Source organism: Hyperolius riggenbachi, chromosome 6 (assembly GCF_040937935.1).
Source record: "Hyperolius riggenbachi isolate aHypRig1 chromosome 6, aHypRig1.pri, whole genome shotgun sequence".
Taxonomy (NCBI): Eukaryota; Metazoa; Chordata; class Amphibia; order Anura; family Hyperoliidae; genus Hyperolius; species Hyperolius riggenbachi.
In genome coordinates this window covers 117495044-117514596 of record NC_090651.1, presented here as the reverse complement: position 1 = coordinate 117514596, position 19553 = coordinate 117495044, and the positions used below count along the sequence as shown (strand labels likewise).

At 39.9% G+C, this 19553-nt stretch overlaps 1 protein-coding gene and 1 long non-coding RNA gene across 2 annotated transcripts in view; one reads left to right on the top strand and one right to left on the bottom strand.

Moving 5' to 3' along the window:
- Positions 1-10566: 10566 nt before the first annotated feature.
- BARHL2 (BarH like homeobox 2) lies at positions 10567-16932 on the bottom strand. The gene is made up of 3 exons (XM_068242617.1): positions 15827-16932; positions 13929-14154; positions 10567-11385 (listed from the first exon to the last, which is right to left on the bottom strand). The coding sequence occupies exons 1-3, from the start codon at positions 16368-16370 to the stop codon at positions 11073-11075; spliced, it is 1083 nt and encodes a 360-aa protein (XP_068098718.1). The 5' UTR covers positions 16371-16932; the 3' UTR covers positions 10567-11072.
- Positions 16933-17084: 152 nt separating this feature from the next.
- LOC137522532 (uncharacterized) overlaps positions 17085-19553 on the top strand; it is a 103893-nt gene continuing 101424 nt past the window's right edge. The window contains exon 1 of the long non-coding RNA XR_011022320.1: positions 17085-17428. This is a non-coding gene — a long non-coding RNA (uncharacterized lncRNA). The remainder of the gene's footprint in view (positions 17429-19553) is intronic.

Sequence of the window (19553 nt, the reverse complement as noted above, 5' to 3'; positions counted from 1 at the left end):
ATGCTCATTCTATGTCATTAAGTATCCTTAAAGGGGCACTATGACGAAAAATTGTAAAATGTAAAATATGTGCAAACATAGACAAATAAGAAGTATGTATTTTCCAGAGTAAAATGAATTACTTTTCTCCTATGTTGCTGGCACTTACAGTAGGTAGTAGAAATCTGACAGAAGTGACAGGTTTTAAACTAGTCCATCTCTTCATAGGGGATTCTCAGCAAAGCTTTAATTCTTTATAAAGATATTCCCTAAAATGGATTTAAACAATGATGCTGGCCAGCTTCCGTGCTCGCTACACAGTTTTTAGGCAGCTGGGCAGAGCAACTGCCATTCACTAAGAGCTTTTGAAAATAAATAAATCCCTGAGAATCCCCTATGAGCAGATGGACTAGTTCAAAACCTGTCGCTGCTGTCAGATTTCTATTACCTACTGTAAGTGACAGCAACATAGGACAAAGGTAATTTATGGCTCATTTTACTCTGGAAAAAAATGTACTTCTTATTTGTTTATGTTTGCACACATTTTAAATTTTACAATTTTTTTTGCCATAGTGCCCCGTAAACTCAGATTTACATTTCGTCCAAACTGATCAAAATATCAATTGGAAATGATCCTTTGGGCCCACTAAGGGAAAGAAAGCTGCTATGCAATTCGATCATATTAATGGAATTGATCGGAAAAATAGATCGATTTCATCAATGTGATCGGATTGCATAGCAGCTTTCCTTCTTTAAGTGTCTCTGAATGACCATTTCCATTCAATCGCCCAGAGAATTGTTTGGTTAATGGCCACCTTAATATTGACTTCTTCTCTATCCTGTGCCCGTGAAGAAATATGTTCAACGTGTTTTTATGAAGAGTAGGTAGCATTTCCACACTTAATAAAATTGTTCATGTACTTGCTGTTTAATAGAAGAAAATGAGTGACTGTAATAGAAGTTGTAAACATGAAATGATTTTCTGTAAATACATCTTGCTGTCATATGCTTTCATATTCTCCTCTCCTATCACAATTATTCTGTGTGACCCACAGTAAAGCTCAAGTGTTAGTCATTAGGTGGTTGCAATGACCTGTTACCATCCTCTGGCATTTTTAGTCAAGAAATATGACTCAGGCTATCACACAAGATTCACTTTAATAGAGAAATGGAGACAGACAATTTTACTGTTAATTCCATTGTAGAATGAAAGGCAAATAGGTCCTCGCATCATCGCATCACTTTTCAAACATGACTTTAAAGAGACACTGAAACGAAAAAAAAATGATGATATTATGATTTGTATGTGTAGCACAGCTAAGAAATAAAACATTAAGATCAGATACATCAGTGTAATTGTTTCCAGTACAGGAAGAGTTGAGAAACTCCAGTTGTTATCTCTATGCAAACAAGCCATTAAGCTCTCCGACTAAGTTAGTCGTGGAGAGGGCTGTTATCTGACTTTTATTATCTCAACTGTTCCCGGACTATTTACTTTTTCTCTGCTAGAAGAGAGGTCATTACTTCACAGACTGCTCTGAAAGACTCATTTTGAATGCTGAGTGTTGTGTAATCTGCACATATTATAGATTGATGCAATGTTAGAAAAAACACTATATACCTGAAAATAAAAGTATGAGAATATTTTCTTTGCTGCTAATCTTCTAGTAATTATTCATAGTACACAACCAATTCACTATATCATATTTTTTTTTCGCTTCAGTGTCTCTTTAAAGCGGACCTGAACTCAGAACTTCCTTTATGCTCTAACAGATAAGCAATAGCATAATAATCTTTAAAGAAAAACATTTCTTTGTTACAGCTAATACATATCCTGCAACACATCTGCAGCATGTCTACTTCCTGTTTTCATAAAAGCAGCTGTTCTGGCGAGGCAACAGAGATTTCTGAGTAGAGATGGCTTGAACTGTCCACCCAGCAAATAGTTTGCGGCGACCAAAGGGTGTTCGAATTTGCATCATCAGGCGAACACTTGGCGTGTTCGGCCCGCCCCCTATACATTAAATTGACCCCTCACCCCAGAGTCAGCAGACACATGGCAGCCAATAAGCTATCCCTCCCACCTGGACCTCGCACCTATCAGAATGCCAGCACAGCAGCCATTTTGCAGTCTGTGTTTGGCTTCTGTGCCAGGCAGATCAGGGAGAGCGTGCTGCTGGCATGGATAGCGTTAGGTAGGCCTGTGTTCTGTGTCCTCAGTGCAGATTCTTGCTGCTACCACATTGTCATGAACAGCTAAGCCCTTCTCAGGGCTGGTAAATTGGTTTTCTTGCTATTGTATTACTGTTCTGTGTCCAGTGCACAAGTTAGCTGTTGGAGACAGGTCTGCTGATCCTAGCAGTGCACCGACCATAACCCAATAATCCTTCATCACCACTACTGGCATCTAGTATCCACTACTGCCCCCTGTATAAGGCCTCAGTACAGAATCAGTGTTTTTTTTGGTCACTTAACTGTGAATGAACTACCTCAGCCCAACCATAGAGGCTGGAACACCGTGATCGCCGGCACTCCCACAAACGTGCACACAAGCATGGCGGCCACTACACACCACTACGCAAAGATTGCAGCTGAGAGGGCTAACATGTATGTCCTGGAGGTGTAAACTAGCAAAAACAATGTTTGCAAACTTTTGCAGACATTTGTGTTCGAAGTTCGCAAACTGAAAATTTGATGTTCAGGCCATCACTATTCCTAAACTGACACAGCTGAGAGATCAAATTACAGTTGTGAATAGTCACAGATGAGGGGGATTAGACAGGCTAAACTCTCTAAATACATACAGGGTGCATTTCTCCCTGTCTTCCTTCTGCCCTGTGCAAAAGTCCAGGCCCACTTCAAAGTGGACCTAAATCAAAAACCGATCATGCTTGCACAATAATTAACATTCAATTTGAATAGAAGTCCTGAATGTTTTTATTGATTTACTAATCTGTCTCACATATTAACACTAATTTAACTAGTTGAAGGCTGGAATTCTACCTAACCCCCCTCCCCCCTTCCCCCAGTGCATCCTCCTGTTACACGCTGGGAGAACTGCTACACAGCCTCTCAGAATCAAAAACACAAACACGATTGCAGAAAGATTGAGTGCATTTGCGTTTGGCATGCGTTTTTCATGTGTTTTGCATTTATTAAAGATGGTGGAAACCTGAATTTAAAGAAGCAACTCACTTATCAAAAGTTTTACATGATGGTGGAGGAGTAGCAGCTATTTAGTATTGTTGGGTTTGTTATTTGTAATGCAGTGGGTGAAATATGGTCAGAGCAATGTTTTAGTTGTTACCTCTTTAATGAGACTATTCAGTGCCATTTAAATGTTAACACTCCCCGAGCCCTGTGTAAATTTTGCATGGTAATTGTGAATTATGATGTGAAATTGTGATTAAGCAAAATTCATGTTCATCTTTACCTGTGTCAGCCGGCTTCCGCCATGTATTCCCGACCCTTTCAGAAGAGCACAATTGCCTTTCTCTATCCGAGATAGAGAAAGTGCAACAGAAGCACCACAGCATTTTTCTGAAAGGGGCGGGGCTATGTGCCAAAAGTCGGCTGACACAGGGCTCGGGGAGTGAGATAGAGGGAAAAGGAGACTAGTCCATGAGGAGACTAGCCCAAGTCTGTCAGATACAGTTAATCAGATTTTACTGACTACTGCAAGCAACAGGAACTTGGGGGAAAAAGTAATTTATAGTGTATACACATTTATACTGTATGCATACCCATGCATTTAACAAATATTTGCAGTAGTGGTCTTGGATGGAATTTCTAGGACTGAATTCTAAACAGCAGCCATGTTGGTATGACAAAAATCTGATTCATTCTGCAGCAAAACAAAATAAATAAAACTCTTTGAACTTCTCAGCTCTGGCAGCTGTGTTTTCTGTTACGACTGCTGTTTAACTCCCCTATTTGCATAGATGAATGCACTGATTTGTGAACAATGAAAAAAATGAAAAGGGACCTACGTTTTTATTAGGATAATTACTATATGCTTAAAGAGACTCTGAAGTGAGAATAAATCTCGCTTCAGTGCTCATAGTTAGCAGGGGCACGTGTGCCCCTGCTAAACCGCCGCTATCGCGCCGCTAAACGGGGGTCCCTTCACCCCCAAACCCCCCACTGCGACACTTGGTCGCAGACTTGGTCGTTCCTGGAGGCAGGGCTAACGGCTGCAGCCCTGCCTCCAGTCGCGTCTGTCAGTGGCGCATCGCCGCCTCTCCCCCGCCCCTCTCAGTGAAGGAAGACTGAGAGGGGCGGGGGAGAGGCGGAGATACGCGCTGACAGACGCACGTGGGGTAGGGCTGCGGCGGTTAGCCCTGCCCCAACCAGGAAGCGCTCCCCCGCATTACGGAGGGGATTTGGGGGATCAGGGACCCCCGTTAAGCCGCAGGATAGCGGCGGTTTAGCAGGGGCACACATGCCCCTGCTATCTATGAGGTCTGAAGCGAGATTTATTCTCGCTTCAGACTCTCTTTAACTCATCATGTCACATGTCATTTCAGGCACGCTGTAATATCTGGGCAAATTAGATTCATCTACCACAACATCTTTCATAATTGTTTGTGCTGACTCACAACAACCAATCCTGCTCAAACCAAGAGTTCAAAAAAGACAGATGGAGAATGAAAATTCTATCTAATTTGTTATGAATGATCATTTTATAATTTACCCAGGTGACTTCCAATTTCAGGCATTTTTTTCTGTTCTTGATACATAAATGAATTAAAGTACATGCCGATTATAAAGAAGGCTAGTACCTAGAACAGCCGATTATTGTTCAAATGTTGAGTGAAACCATAATAGGATTTGCTACGGGCAACTGCTCTTATTTTGTTCCTTTTTGGACCAATGTCTTAGTAGATCAGCCACAATGGATATAAGAATTTCTTACATATGTTTTCATTTGGTTCTAGTATGATTAGAAACACCCAGAAAAGGCCTGTTTAAGGTGGATTGTGGACTTCTCGAAGACTTAGGGTACGTACAGACATACGATAACGATCGTTCGTTCTGTTAAAGGAGGTATCGGCCGATGATCGTTTGAAGAAAGGCTACTTTGAACATCGTTCATGTATGAACGATCTTGGAACGAGGGTTGCGTGCGCAACATGATGTATAAGCTGATTTCAAACACAAGTGTCAAAAAGAACTGTTTGAGCATGTGCAAAGCTTTGAGAACGAACGATCAACGACCGATCGTTGTACAGACATTACTTTTTGAACGATGGTCGTTGGAAAAGATCTGGCAGAATAGATCGTTCTTTACCAACGACATATCTCGTTGGTCGGTCGTTTTAATGATCGTTCGTGCACTTTTTACGAACGATCGTCGGGCAATGCCGTCGGTAACGATCGTTTTAAACGACTATAGTCGCATGTCTGTACGCACCCTTACTTACAAGTACAAACGTATTCCACTTTGCAACCTTGGATTTGTTTTGTTTCTAATCTGGAAAAATATTAGGCATACTTTACTGAACTGGTACAACTATCCCCATTATGCACAGCATTACCTTAGGAACTGGTACAACTATCCCCATTATGCACAGCATTACCTTAGGAACTGGTACAACTATCCCCATTATGCACAGCATTACCTTAGGAGATCCACAAAACACTCTCTTCATCATGTCATAGTCAAGGGCATAGCAGAGGTAGCGACCGCATCGGGGCCCTTGGGCCAGAGGGGCCCTCCCTCAACTACAGTATTAGCTCTCTATTGGTCATGTGCTCATAATAATCACTTCTATAGATACTATGAATAGTGGTAATCATTAACAACCTGTTCCCCGTCCCCTTCTTGCACCTCTGACACTGTAGTTGCCATTGGTAGGTTTTAGTGAACCGTATCAATTGTTATATATAGAGTGCTTGGGGGGCCCCATTGTAAAACTTGCATCGGGGCCCACAGCTCCTGTGCTACGCCACTGGTCATAGTCATCCAATACAGGCGACCTTTATATTTTGCATTCAACAAACATTTAAGCACACCTGAACTGAGACAAATATAGAGGCTGACATTTTTATTTCATTTTTAACAATACAGATTGCCTGACTGTTTTGCTGATACTCTCTAATACTTTTAGCCATAGACCCTGAACAAGCATGCACATCAGATGTTTCTGACTGAAGTCTGACTATATTAGCCACATGCTTGTTCCAGATGTGTGATTCAGACACTACTGCAACCAGAGATCAGCAGGACTGCTAGGGAACTTGTATTGTTTAAAGCGGACCTGAACTTGGATTGTCCTCTCTGCTCTAAAAAATGCCCAACAGCATAATAACCTTTAAAGTAAACAAAAATGTATTTATTACAGCTGAAACGAATCCTAAAAACTGCACAGTTTCTACTTCCTGTTTTAAGGAAGCAGACATATTGTTAACAGCCTGTGCTTTCAAATGAGCTTATTTGCCATCTATGCCATAGCAGTCATGCAACACAGGGGAGAGATCAAATTACAACCTGTGATTAGACACAAATAAGGGAGGATTAAACAGGCTAAACTCTCTAAATACATACAGGGTGCATGTCTCTATGTTTTCCTACTGCCCTGTGCAAGAGTTCAGGTCCACTTTAAAAGAAAGTAAATATGACAGCCTACATATCCCTTTCAGTTCAGGTGTACTTTAACCTTGATCACACTACCATTGTCAGATGAAAACATTTGATATTACCATGCAGAAAATGATACAAAAAGAAAAAAGGCAGTGTGATCAGATGTACCATTTTGGGACACCTACAGAGACAGGGAATGATGTTAGCACCTGTTACTGGCAGGCATAGGGACGCGAACCTTCATAAACTGTCCGGATTATAAAGTGCAGTAAAGTTCAGTGCCTGTATGCTGGGAGCTGTCCATGGTGCTGCAATGCCGCTATAGCTCAATGCATAGAGTCTCACCACTGCAATTTGACCTCTATGAATATGCGCCCACTGAACTCACTTTAATAAATTCTATCACTTGATTTCTTCTGAAAACACACAACTGCACTTTAAGATAACTGGGAAGATTATAACAAACTAGCAGAGGACGGAAAGTCTTGATGGAAGAGGAGCTTTAGATTTGAGTGCTTTACGACCGTCCAGAGCCACGTTTACTTTTCACTTATAACACTTGCCAGTTTTGTTGATAGACAATTTCAGGTTCCAGTACGTACGGAACTATTTCTCCTCACCCCCATTGTGCCATAACATCCCTCAGAAGGGATGTGTGACCACTTGTGTGAACGATCTCTTCAACTCCGGCGAAATAATAGGCTTTATTGTCTAAATGATACGTTTGGAGTAGCTGTGTTCTCTCAGACCTGTCACCAAGTTGACTTTAAATCGTTTTACTGCGTTGAGAGACGGTAAAAAGTAATCGGCAAACTTTGCAGAGTGCTTGATGCTTAAACTTTTAATGTCACACATTTCCCTTAAGGCGACGATTTTTGACCATCCCTCTCTTAACACCCCCAGCCGGTATAGTAGTAATCCTCATGCAGAACTCTCAGGTGTCTGCAGGCAGGGCACGGTGACATCCACCATCATGCACCACTTTAGTGCGAGGGTTTGGAAGCCCCAATGCAGCCACGCTCTGTGGAAGCTGCTTACTGTTGGGTCTAATGTTGCCAAAGCTTTAGCTTTGCTGGAGGCAATGAATAAAAGAAACTGTGATCTCTTCGAAAAGCCATAATAAGCGTGTTAGTCAAGCAAAGATTTACATCTGAAAACAACGGTTTTCCCAGATGCATTGTCTTGACGATGGTATGTCAAGTGTTGGCTCACTAACGTGTGGGATATAGGTTTCCTATCACTAGGTAGATAGATAGATAGATAGATAGATAGATAGATAGATAGATAGATAGATAGATAGATAGATAGTAGATTGTCTTGCTCTTTCTCCCTCCTCCTCCTGTATTGCTACACTGTATATACCTGAAGGTTTTATTAACTGATATAAAACTGTAACTGTAAAGATAGATAAATAGATAGATAGATAGATAGATAGATAGATAGATAGATAGATAGATAGATAGATAGCTCTTCTTTCTCTCTCTCTACTTCATTGATAGTGTGGTGTGATTAAAGATACTGCTATAGCACAAATAGATAAATAGAGAGAGATAGATAGATAGATAGATAGATAGATAGATAGATAGATAGATAGATAGATAGATAAGTCTGTTTGTCTATCTATCTATATTACTCTCCCTACTGTATTGGTACATTGTAATATTTGATGTAATGATGTAAATAGATAGATAACAGATCTATCTATCTATCTATCTATCTATCTATCTATCTATCTATCTATCTATCATCTATCTATCTATCATCTATCTACCTATCTATCTATCTATCTATCTATCTATCTATCTATCATCTATCTATCATCTATCTATCTATCTATCTATCTATCTATCTATCATCTATCATCTCTCCTGTATTGCTACATTGTAATATTTCAGAAGGTTTTATTGACTGTGTAGTGTGATGAGAAATACTGATATAACGCTGTAAATAGACAGATATAAAGATAGATAGATAGATAGATAGATAGATAGATAGATAGATAGATAGATAGATAGATAGATAGATAGATAATAGTCTGTCTATCATCTATCTATCTATCTATCTATCTATCTATCTATCTATCTATCTGTATGTCTGTCTGTCTGTCTGTCTGTCTATATCTATCTCCCTCCTGTACTACATTGAGTATTTCTGTAGATTTTAGTGACGCTGTGCTGTGAAATATAACACTGTATTAGAGTAGTAGCATGCTGTAACAGTTGATGCTGCCCTCAGTTCTATTAATCCTCCATTTCTGACATTGTAGTCTTGTTGTGTATTTGGTGGACATGTAACGACATAACGTTTATAAAGTACATCGAGTGCCCCTGTCTTTTGTATTGGCCACCACGTGCATAGGGAAGTGCTCTGTAATGTCTGTCTGTACAGAAGGATGATGCTGAGACTGGGAAGAATGGGACCTGGCTGGAGCGCTGTGGTTGGCTGTGAGCTCCCCAGGCCGGCATCATTACAGCAGATACAAGGGCACAAACGAGGGAGGCGTTTCTGGGCTTCCCCCTCCGCTATTGTTGGACTACTGCAGAGGTCAATATGGTTTTAACGCAAATTTATTAGCAGAGAAATCAGCAAACCATTGCCTAATTAGCAAAGCCCAAATAAATGTGCCCGGGGGCTCTTTCACTACAGAAAAGAGAAGAGAGAAGAAGAAGGGGAAAAAACACAATGGAAGTGCGAGCTACCACAAACCTCAGAGGATCTCATAAGATTCCACTCCATGAATCTTTTATATGTAATTGCTGTATATCTTTCTAATTTTATGGAAGAAAATATTGTCTTCACCTTGAAAGCTCCCAGCTTATTATTTTAACACTAATAAATTTTGGCAAGTGGAACGCAGCAGCCTGATTTAGAATCACAACGTGTGATCTTTATTTTATTCTGAAAAAAAAAAAATCGTCTATTCTAATACTGTTGTGATATTAGGTTGTAATTAATTCCTTTACGTTTGTAACCTACGTAAAGGAGTTGGCAGCATTATTTTAGGGGATATATATATATATATATATATATATATATATATATATATATATATATATATATATATATATATATATATATACAAATATTTTACTGAGTTGCATTAATTAATTCAGCGTTTAGGAAATTGCAGATGGCCTTATTTTGACGCAGAGTATTTTTTTTTATGAAAATGAGCGATAATAATAATAATTATTATTATTATTATTATTAATATTAATATTATTATTATTGTGATTGTTATTATTATTATTTAGTTTGTTTTGTTTTTTATTTCATTTTATATTGTTTACTTCTTTTGTAGTGTGGTATTGCGCCGCTTGTAGAACGTCCCTGTGTTGTTTTGTAGGCTTGATCTCTGCTTTGATTTAAGTATAAGCTGTATAATTGCTCAGTCAGTGCCTCCTCTCGCTTGCTGTCTGTTCTCCAGAACTCTCTGCTTCCCTACAACAGCTGTCAGATTGGGATCCACGTCCTCGGTTCCCAGGCAGGCCACCCAACCTTACAAATCACTCATTTTGCTCATTAACTTGTTTAAAATTCATAAAACAAAAACCAGGACACGCTGCTGCCGACGGCAACGGATGAGAACCCCCTTTCCCCAAAAAAAGTCTAAAAAAAAAAAAATAAATAAATAAATAAAAATAAATACATCAATAAAATAAATATAAACATAAATATTTTTTTTCATAAAACTGATTTCTTCATATAAATAAACCTCTCCTATGTAATCTGAAAATAAATTGCAATTCAAATATTTCTTGCATTTGTCTCCTAGAAGACAGAGCTCTCTCAATTAGTTCTTCTACGCTTTTATGTTATTTCTTATTGTATCATAATCTTTTTTTTTCCTTTTGCCCCACTCTTTCCGTTTCAGGCGCATTTCAATTATGAATGTTGCATTTTACTTCTTTTTTTTCCCAGTGCTCATTTCATCACAGAATTCCATATATTTTCTCTAAGTATTTATTTAAGTTGTTCAAAAAGGACATAAAAAAATTCAACGGATAGTTGTGACTTTTTATGGACAACATATAATAAATATGATATTTCATAGTCTTTCAAATGTACATTTTTTTTATATTAGGGAGCATGCCACTTTTCTTAAGGAATCCGCTCACTAGATATCAGTGCAAAGTTCCCAGTCCCATGTCCTTGTTCCCTTCAGCGAGGTTCATTTGTCTCCTTTGGGCTCTATCGCCTTCAGTTACACCCCTGGGAGTGCAGCTATTGCGCCTGAGACTGCGTCTTCCTTGCGCAAATTGGACATACATCTGCTTCTTCTTTGAAGAAGTTGCGCAATATGCATCTTTTTCTTTGTGTCTTCCTGTGAGCTTAGTTTTTTGTTTGTTCTGTAGGGTTCCTGCTCTAGATAAGTACAGTACATACTGCAGGTGCTTGGCATTTGAGCTTTTACAGAGGGGATGTCCATACTCTATCCCCTGCGTCCCTTCTCCATCAGGTATTTGTCCTTGTGAGGTGTATTAGTGCTGTATAAAAAGGGGGTGCTGTTTCACCGCGTGTGAGGAGTTCCTGGCATTGGGTTCCCCAAGGGATTAAGAGCAGGCTGTCCACCAGGACCTAGGCCGTGAATGAGGACTCTGGGGACTAAGGGTCTCTGTAACTGAGGGTGGGGTGCAGGGGGAGTCCTGTACATACTGCTGTACATAGCTGCTGCAGCTGCGGCTGCAGTTGTGCTGTCCATGCTGCTAAGCAGGCTCGGGTGATAAAAATAAGGAGAGGGGAACATCCTTTGAAGAGCTGAATAATTCCCAGCCTCGGCCAGCAACTCCAGACCCACCGCTGTCTGCCTCTTCCACTTTGTCCTGTAGGAAAAGACACATAATATATCAGTAACAGGCACAATACTGCACTCATATAGACTTTATAACAGGTGTCCTCAAATTAATGTATTGACTGCAATGGTGCTGCTTAGAGAAAGAGAGAGCCTGTCTATCCCCAAGACACCAGCTGCAGTGGATTTACTTAAAGCAAAAATAAGACTATCTAGAGCTCTCCCTTTAGACTCAACTGGGAGTCCTAAAGACGAGCAGAGAATTGCGTCTTTCCAGAGGATTTATCACAATTCCACCACTTCTATTAGAAAAGGAAACACAAGAGGAAAGGATAACACTATTGCCCAGATTTCGTCAGTTACCACTGACCGAATTGGAAAGGGAAAGATGGACTCGCACTAGATTAAAAGCAGAGGAAACACAAACACAAACAAAAACGCCAAAATTGGGTTTGTGGTTTTATTTGTCTTCGGAGGAGGTTAGTTGTTTCATAAGCAATCCGCTAGGCATCAAGTGGTGAAGCTAATAGGTGCAAAAGTCGAATGGGATCAAATTAGTGACAGATTAAATTGTCAGCGTAGAAGCCAATTGTTATCTGAGTTTGGAAAATATACTTTGCCGCATTATTAGCAGCCCAAACGTGGCGCAGACCCCCAGCTCGCTGGTGGGCACGTAAGGACCAAGTCGCATCTATTAAAGCCTGCGATCCACTTGCATAGCAATGACACTAATTTCGTCCGACAGAATTAGGGTGGCTGGAACCGTATGTAATGAGACAGAAAATTATGGAAAATAGTAGTGGACTTAATTTGCTTCTAGGAGATGAGCCTGGACATCCTATTACAGGGACACGGGTGGTTGGGCTGCAGCCCTCTCCCTACAATTCATGTAATATACATTTGTTTAATTAAAATCATACCGTCTGAACGAGATGGTGGAACGGCCAAAAAATGCAAAATACTTATTTTCTAATTGAATTATACAAAAAAAGCGTGTCTGGGTGTCGGTGCAACGCTGCATAATGAGATAGCAATGGGAATACATCCCAGCGTGTTCCTGGGACACACATACACTAACTTGTCCCTAGTTTTGTAATCAAGATTTACACATTATTTATTCATGTGTGCATTAGTTTGGGGAACTTTTTTTTTCTGCGTTCTTTGAAGCCATTAATTAGCCATATTTATCTCATTATGAGCAGTTTGTGGGTTTTCAGGAAAAATACCCTGGGATAGATGGGATGGAATTTGGGGGCCTCTTTTTAAGTATTAAAGATAAATAGCTCGTTCTGGATGTAGAGCTGCTTTCTGTAGGAGCCGTCATCTGCTTATGCTCTATGGCACTTGTCAACAGATGTTATCTTCATATATTGATATAAGTTTGCTACAAGGATTGTGCCTATTCCCATTCTACATAGACATCCAATGTGCTATTGGGCTTGTTTAATAATGCAACAAAAACAGCAATGCTGATATGTACATTGTGGTATTTTCTAGCAGCCAATCTATACGAATTTTAGCATCATTTTTTTTCTGTTGGTTGCCATGGGTTACAGCAATTTGAATAAAACTCGTGGATTTTTAATATTAATGAATGGCTGCTTATTAATGTGAAGAGGCCTAAGTTAGCCAGTGAAAAGGCGATCACGTGCAACCTGCAGAATTCACCATCCACCTATCACATTCTGATCCTTAACAGTTTAGGGCATAGTTTTAACAGTTTATGCAAGATGGATTTGGATTAGTTGCTATGCGGCTGTTATACATTGCAGGAAAGTTATTTATGCAAAAAAAAATCTATTCAGAAATGCTCATTGCAAATAAAATGACCACTATAATACAAGATAACAACTTCTGTATTTTTAAGTATTACTCTGCATCCCTTTGTTGTCCCTTTTGTCTGTAAAAGTATAAATGCATGTAATGTATATTACACTCCCCCCCCCCCCCTTCCTCCAATACAGGCACACACACACACCCCAGCCTGCTTCTGAGTTCACTGTCACCATGTTATCATATGGCACTTGGATGTCTACATCACGTGTCTTCATTGCTGCTGATCTACGTCTCCCTTTACTTTGTATTTGTTGTATTTGGAGATAACAAAAAATAGATTTCTTCATTACAAAGGAAGTCGAGTTCAGTCTTTGTGAAGCAAATCGGTGTCTACTTCAAAATAGGTCATCTTCTGCAGACACAGACAACACAGGCCCTCCTAAACCGTAAATGAAAGTTACACAATGGGATGATTTGCAAGAGGAGATATGCATCGAGCAAGAAGCTGTGTTCACGCCAAAACCTCCAACCACGGGTAGAGGAATGTCTTTTTTTATGAATTTCTCTACACAGGGTTGGATGTTTGAAGTGAGAACAGATTCGCTTCAGAGCTCCTCTCTGTACATCTCTGTGCAGCAGTCATTAAGTAAATCATCTCAGCTGATGTTCCTGCAGCGTCCTGGAGCTTAGTAACACTGCTCCTACCCTTGTAGGTCTCTCTGGTGCCCTGCCTGTCTGTCTAAAGTGTCAATCTTCCCTACACCAGCTGTAAGTGCTCTGCCCTGACACTGATCTCACCTTCTGTTCTGGTACCAGGTCTTGACCTGAGTGTCTGTGAGGTTAAGGGCTGCCGCCAGGTCCATGCGGTCCTGAACGCTCAGATACTTCTGTCTTTCAAAGCTCCTCTCCAACTGGTTGAGCTGGTGATCTGAAAAGGCAGTTCTGGCCTTCCTGGGCTTCTTGGACCGGACTGGAGGACTGTCGCGACTGCTTGTGATCTCCCGGTCCCCTTCTTCTTTTGTACCTAATCAGTGAGAGACAGAGATTTTCAACGATCGTGATCTGAACATACACGTATTATAGACTTGTATATTAGTAGTAAAGAGAACATTATTGGACTCTAGGCTGTAAGATTGTCTATGGCTTCACATATGTTTGTATGCACACACTGGCCCTTATTCAATTCATTTGATCTCCTAAGTTTTCTCCTAGGAGATATTTTTTTCATCTTCTGTTTATAATAACTTTTCAGCAATCTACTATTGAAAAAATACCAACAAGTACATGAAAAATGTACTATTAAAAATATTCTGAGTGTTTTCTTTCTTCCTGGTGGCTTACAAAGCACTTTATTAATAAAGTGCGAAATTATCACCTAGGAAAAAATGTAGAAGGAACAATGAATTGAGCTATTATCTCTAACACACCCACAGTAAAATAACTAACGTACATATTTCTCCATCTTGTATTCAGTGCTTCCACAAAACAGTCCCAGTATTGAAAATCAGATGTGGAAATATTATAGAACAAAGCACACTATTTATAAGCTATATAATAATACCAACAGCATCAACAATATCAATACATATTATTATTATTATTATTATTATTATTATTATTATTATTATTATTATTATTATTATTATTTAATTTCAGCTTGTTTACGTTATGATGTCTCCCCTGCACATTCCAGGTGTGTTCTATGATTTCAAGATACTATTTATCAACCTCGTATTTTTGCTGAATTGAAGAAAAATCAATATGTCAAAAACCATCTCTGTTTGTACCAGTTTTTTTTCTCCCTTTTTCTAGCGTTCCTTTATCTTCCCTGCAGGAAGAACAATAATCTCTCTAATTGACCCACTGGGGAGGTTGGTACACACACAAGAAAAAAATTGCCAGGCCAGACTGTACATCTGTTTTTGATCACCAGCGTGTGTGAGAAAAAAAATTACAATACCAAAAAAAAAAAAAAAAAAAGATCGTTATTTTGTGTATTAATATAGACCACGAGGAGACGGTGATGAGCGGCCAAAGTTTCTATCCTGTTAAATCGCCTGAAATTAATTGATGTCAGAGCGCAATTGAATGAAGGCAGAAATGCATTCAACAGAAAAGCGAGATCTTTTTAATTAACACAGCAGTTTGCAATAATCAACCACATATTTAACAAGGGATTACGTGTAAATTAAAAAAGAAAAAATATGGTTTGGGCTCCACGCTAGGAAATTAATATATGGTGCCCATAAAATGTCACCATTTGTAAATTTCTTAGGGCTAGTTTAACCGTAAGCTAAATATTTTTAATTGTTTTTCCCCCCCTCGCCATTATGATACTGATTATATTTGCATCTATTTTAAAAAAATAACTCTATCTAGAATTGCTAGAGCTGCATGTAAAGTGGTGTAAAACAACACCGTCATAATGTTATTTGATAGATGCTGTATGCTTTTACATGGGTTAATGCTTTGAAAGCAGCATTACAATGCATGTGTATACTGTTTATATCGGTTGCAGGGTAAGCATCTATTAAACCGTTATAATATTCAGCAAATGGGGTTACTACAAACAAAGACATTAGAGAGAACTAGGTTGACCGTTCTTTGACTAGGGCTACATTTGTATCATGCATGCATATTCAGGCATCAGTAATAAAACCACACCATCAGCACCAAATGATAATAATGCCACTCACCATGCCCCTTCATGTCTGAATGCATATCATCGCGAATTTTCTCCCCTTTGCTTTTGCCATCTTGCATCTCCTGTTCGAGTTTGGGTCGAAAACTTTCAGAAGACACATTGCCCTCCTGTTTTGGAGTGTGGTGAGGCGAGGACATGCTGGTGCTGTATGGGGCACAGGCAGCCAGAGGTTTGCTGTCCCCCAGAATGTCTTTTATTAAGAAGGAGGAGGTGGAAGTCCTGGGTGCAGAGCCAAGCTGGGCTGGCTGCTGTGGCGGTGACTGCTGAGGCTGCTGGCTGTGGTGCAGGTGATGGAGATGCTGAGACTGATGCAGGGCGCTGTCCACCAGCCGGTGCTGATCTGACGGCTCCATTGTCACTGAAATCGGTGAGGAAGGCGAACTCCCCACAGTGTCTATTTCCGAACCTGGCGATAACGGGCCCTGGTTCCTAAAATCCGTCCCTCTGCCATCCCTAAAGTCTCCATTCAGCATGCCAGGGCTGCCAGAACCAGCGTTGGACAATATAGTGTCGATCCCAAAACTGGATCCTTCCATGGTACTTGGGCTTCAAAACAAAGTCTTCATAACAATCCTTTTTTTTAATCTTTTTTCTCCTCTTCAAACAATCTTTTTGTGATCACCACAATAAAATCTCTTTTTTAAAGGGAAATGGAAAAGGCAATTCGAGAAGAAGAAAAGCGAGGCAATGATGGGAGTAAAAGCATGCGATGACGTTGGCCGAGTGAGAGAGATGGTTGACTTGGGAATAAAGTGCAGCAATATCTGGTAGTAGGGGCAGCAGACACACTCACACGTGCTGTTAGTTGTAGTACATACGTGTGTCTAGTTTAATGTGCCAGAGCTGTGCTATATTTCATCTTAATGGCCCCTGTGAAGCTTGGAGGAGGTCTGCAGGGTTCCGGGTGGCTCTGCTCTAGTTGTTGAACTTTCTTTGAAAGTTGAGCTTGCTCACAGACTGTGCCTGGCTGACTCCTAGCTACTGCTTCTCTTTCCCTTGTAATCCTTCTCCTGTTGGGCTCCAGTGACTCCCTCCCGTGACGTCACGGCCAGGACCAGAGGCTGCTGGTGCCTCCTCCATCCTCCTCCATCCTCCTCTGGTTCCTTCAAACCTTTTTGCATGAAGTCCCATCCTCAATCCACCATTGGTCGGCATGGTGGGAGAGACCTGACGCTCTGGCCGGGCAGCCAATGGCGAGCACTGCAGCTCACACTGTACAAGTGACTCGGGCTGTGGGCTAGGATGCTCTTTTTGCCATGTATCTCCCGGGTCGCTTGCTCTGATCTAAAGCACAATAAATTAAATACGGTGAAAGAAATAACAAATAAATAAAATGACACCGGAAAGGAAGGTGGAACAGAAGAGGCTCAAAATTGGGATGACACTTACTTTGAATAAAAAAAAACCCAAAACATAACTTCCACGTTCAAGGACAATGCACACATTGTAGCTTTATATATACATTTTTTTTCTTTGAACTAATAATTTTGAATGTTCTGTTAGAAAGAGCGCTGTCCGCCCGAGCAGTGTTGTCTGCAAAGAAATGCAAGACCTCAATACACTGGACTAAACTTCAGAACTACCTACTGACTGAGTAAGTGAACGAGATGATTTTTGTTTTATTTCCCCCCTTTACAGAGATCTTCCCACTGTATAAATGTACTCTTCATTAAAATATACGGATATATATATATATATATATATATATATATATATATATATATATATATATATATATATATATATATATATATATATATATATATATATATATCCCTCTCCTCTAGCACTGGCTAGTAAATCTGTAATTAACTCTAGTGGCACGTCTGCGGATTCTTCCAGGAACGCCAGGCCATGGGGGACAGTTAAATACGATTCATGCCTACAAATTCATCGTGCATACTGTATCCCACGCTGTAATTCCATGTGTTCCGCTACTATTTGCATATTTGCACCTTGTGCAGTGCATCGCCTGTGTAATTAGCCAATCTCGTATGCTCTTATTTTAGTAGTAACAGGAATAGATGTTGTGGATCCACTGGGACTGTGAAATGATTCTGCTGATACTGAACAGCATCAAGTTGTGTTAATTTCTCCAGGACAGCTCCAACCTGTCTCATGCTGAATGTCAGAGGAGGACTGGAGGGGGGAGGGGGGGGGGAGAGGGTGTCTGTGACGAGACTCCATATTACTCCTGACTAAGTACCGTGTTCAACCTAATTAGCGGAGTAATTATAAGGTGTTAATGAATGATTTCAAGTTACATTTTATCTGGCATTACCTTTTTTTTAGGAATCTGTTGTACTCAAGGTACAACCGAACTGCTGATATTCTATACACAGGAACGGCGACATGAGAAATCTGTCTGTCCCTAGCCAGTGTTTTTATATATATATATATATATATATATATATATATATATATATATATATATATATATATATATATATATATATATATATATATATATATATATATATATATATATAATTTCCACTTCCCAAGCAGAGAGAAAAGTAAAGGTACTTCTGCATTTTGCCACATTGCCATATTTATGTTATATTCCATTGCTATGTGGCTTGGCTGGGCATAGCTCTCTTTGTTAAATCACAGGAGTATGATGCAAAGGAAGTTGGAGCGGCCCAGTAATGTATAGCACTGCTGAACAGCTGATAACAGCACTGAGCTGGGTAACGGATCAGCAGACAGATAGATGCTCATTGTGCCAGTCCTGGCTCATATTCCACTAATCAAAGGTTACATGGAGTGCTTGCTAAAGTTCAGACACCCCTTCCCTATTATCTATACATTTATCTATTTTAAATTATTTTTGCAGGCTATAGTGTAACGTTTTTTTGTCTCAATTGAATTCATGTCAAAATGTTTTATTAATCCCTCCCATTTGCACAGAGGGAAAAAAAAATGAGTGTAGCCTTCTGTAGATTAAACCGAAAGCACCGATCACAGCCAGCCAGCCCTCCCCCAAGTCCTCCATAGCGTTATAACGCGGAGCATCGGTCCAAAGTTTATTCAAGTTGACACTGGCAATAAACATTCCAAGAGGCTTTGTATCATCTTGATAGAGCGCAGTGGCTGGCATCAGTAACGCGACGGCCGCCTTCACAGGGCAAAGACACCTAGAAATCGATAACACCCATGTAGATATAAATTATTCATCCAGGCTTGTGGCTGTAGGATGCACTTCAATTGTGGCAGCATTCTTGTAGAGTATAGAGCATTGCAGTTAGGATTGCAGAATATAGAATATATATATATATATATATATATATATATATATATATATATATATATATATATATATATATATATATATATATATATATATATATAATGTTTGTGTGTTTGCCCCAACTAGGGTACCACTGCATGTCATCGGTGCTGCAGCCTGTATGCCTATGTGCGCTGTCAACATCACTTTTGATGCCAGGATCCGCTAATCTACATCTGCTCACATAGCAAAGTGCCACACTGCTCTGTCAATAGATTTGTAATTAATGTTTGTGGAAGCGTAATCTCTCCCCGCGTGACATTTAGCGAAGTCTTATTATCGGACTGTTGCGTGAAATAGTTATTAAAAACAAAACAAAAAGATCACTATAGCATCTTAAGGGTGAGGTGCCCGGGCTGGCTGGGAATGGAGTGTGCACACACATTCCATATGTCTCTAATCTCAGCATTGTACAACAGTTAGCTTCCGA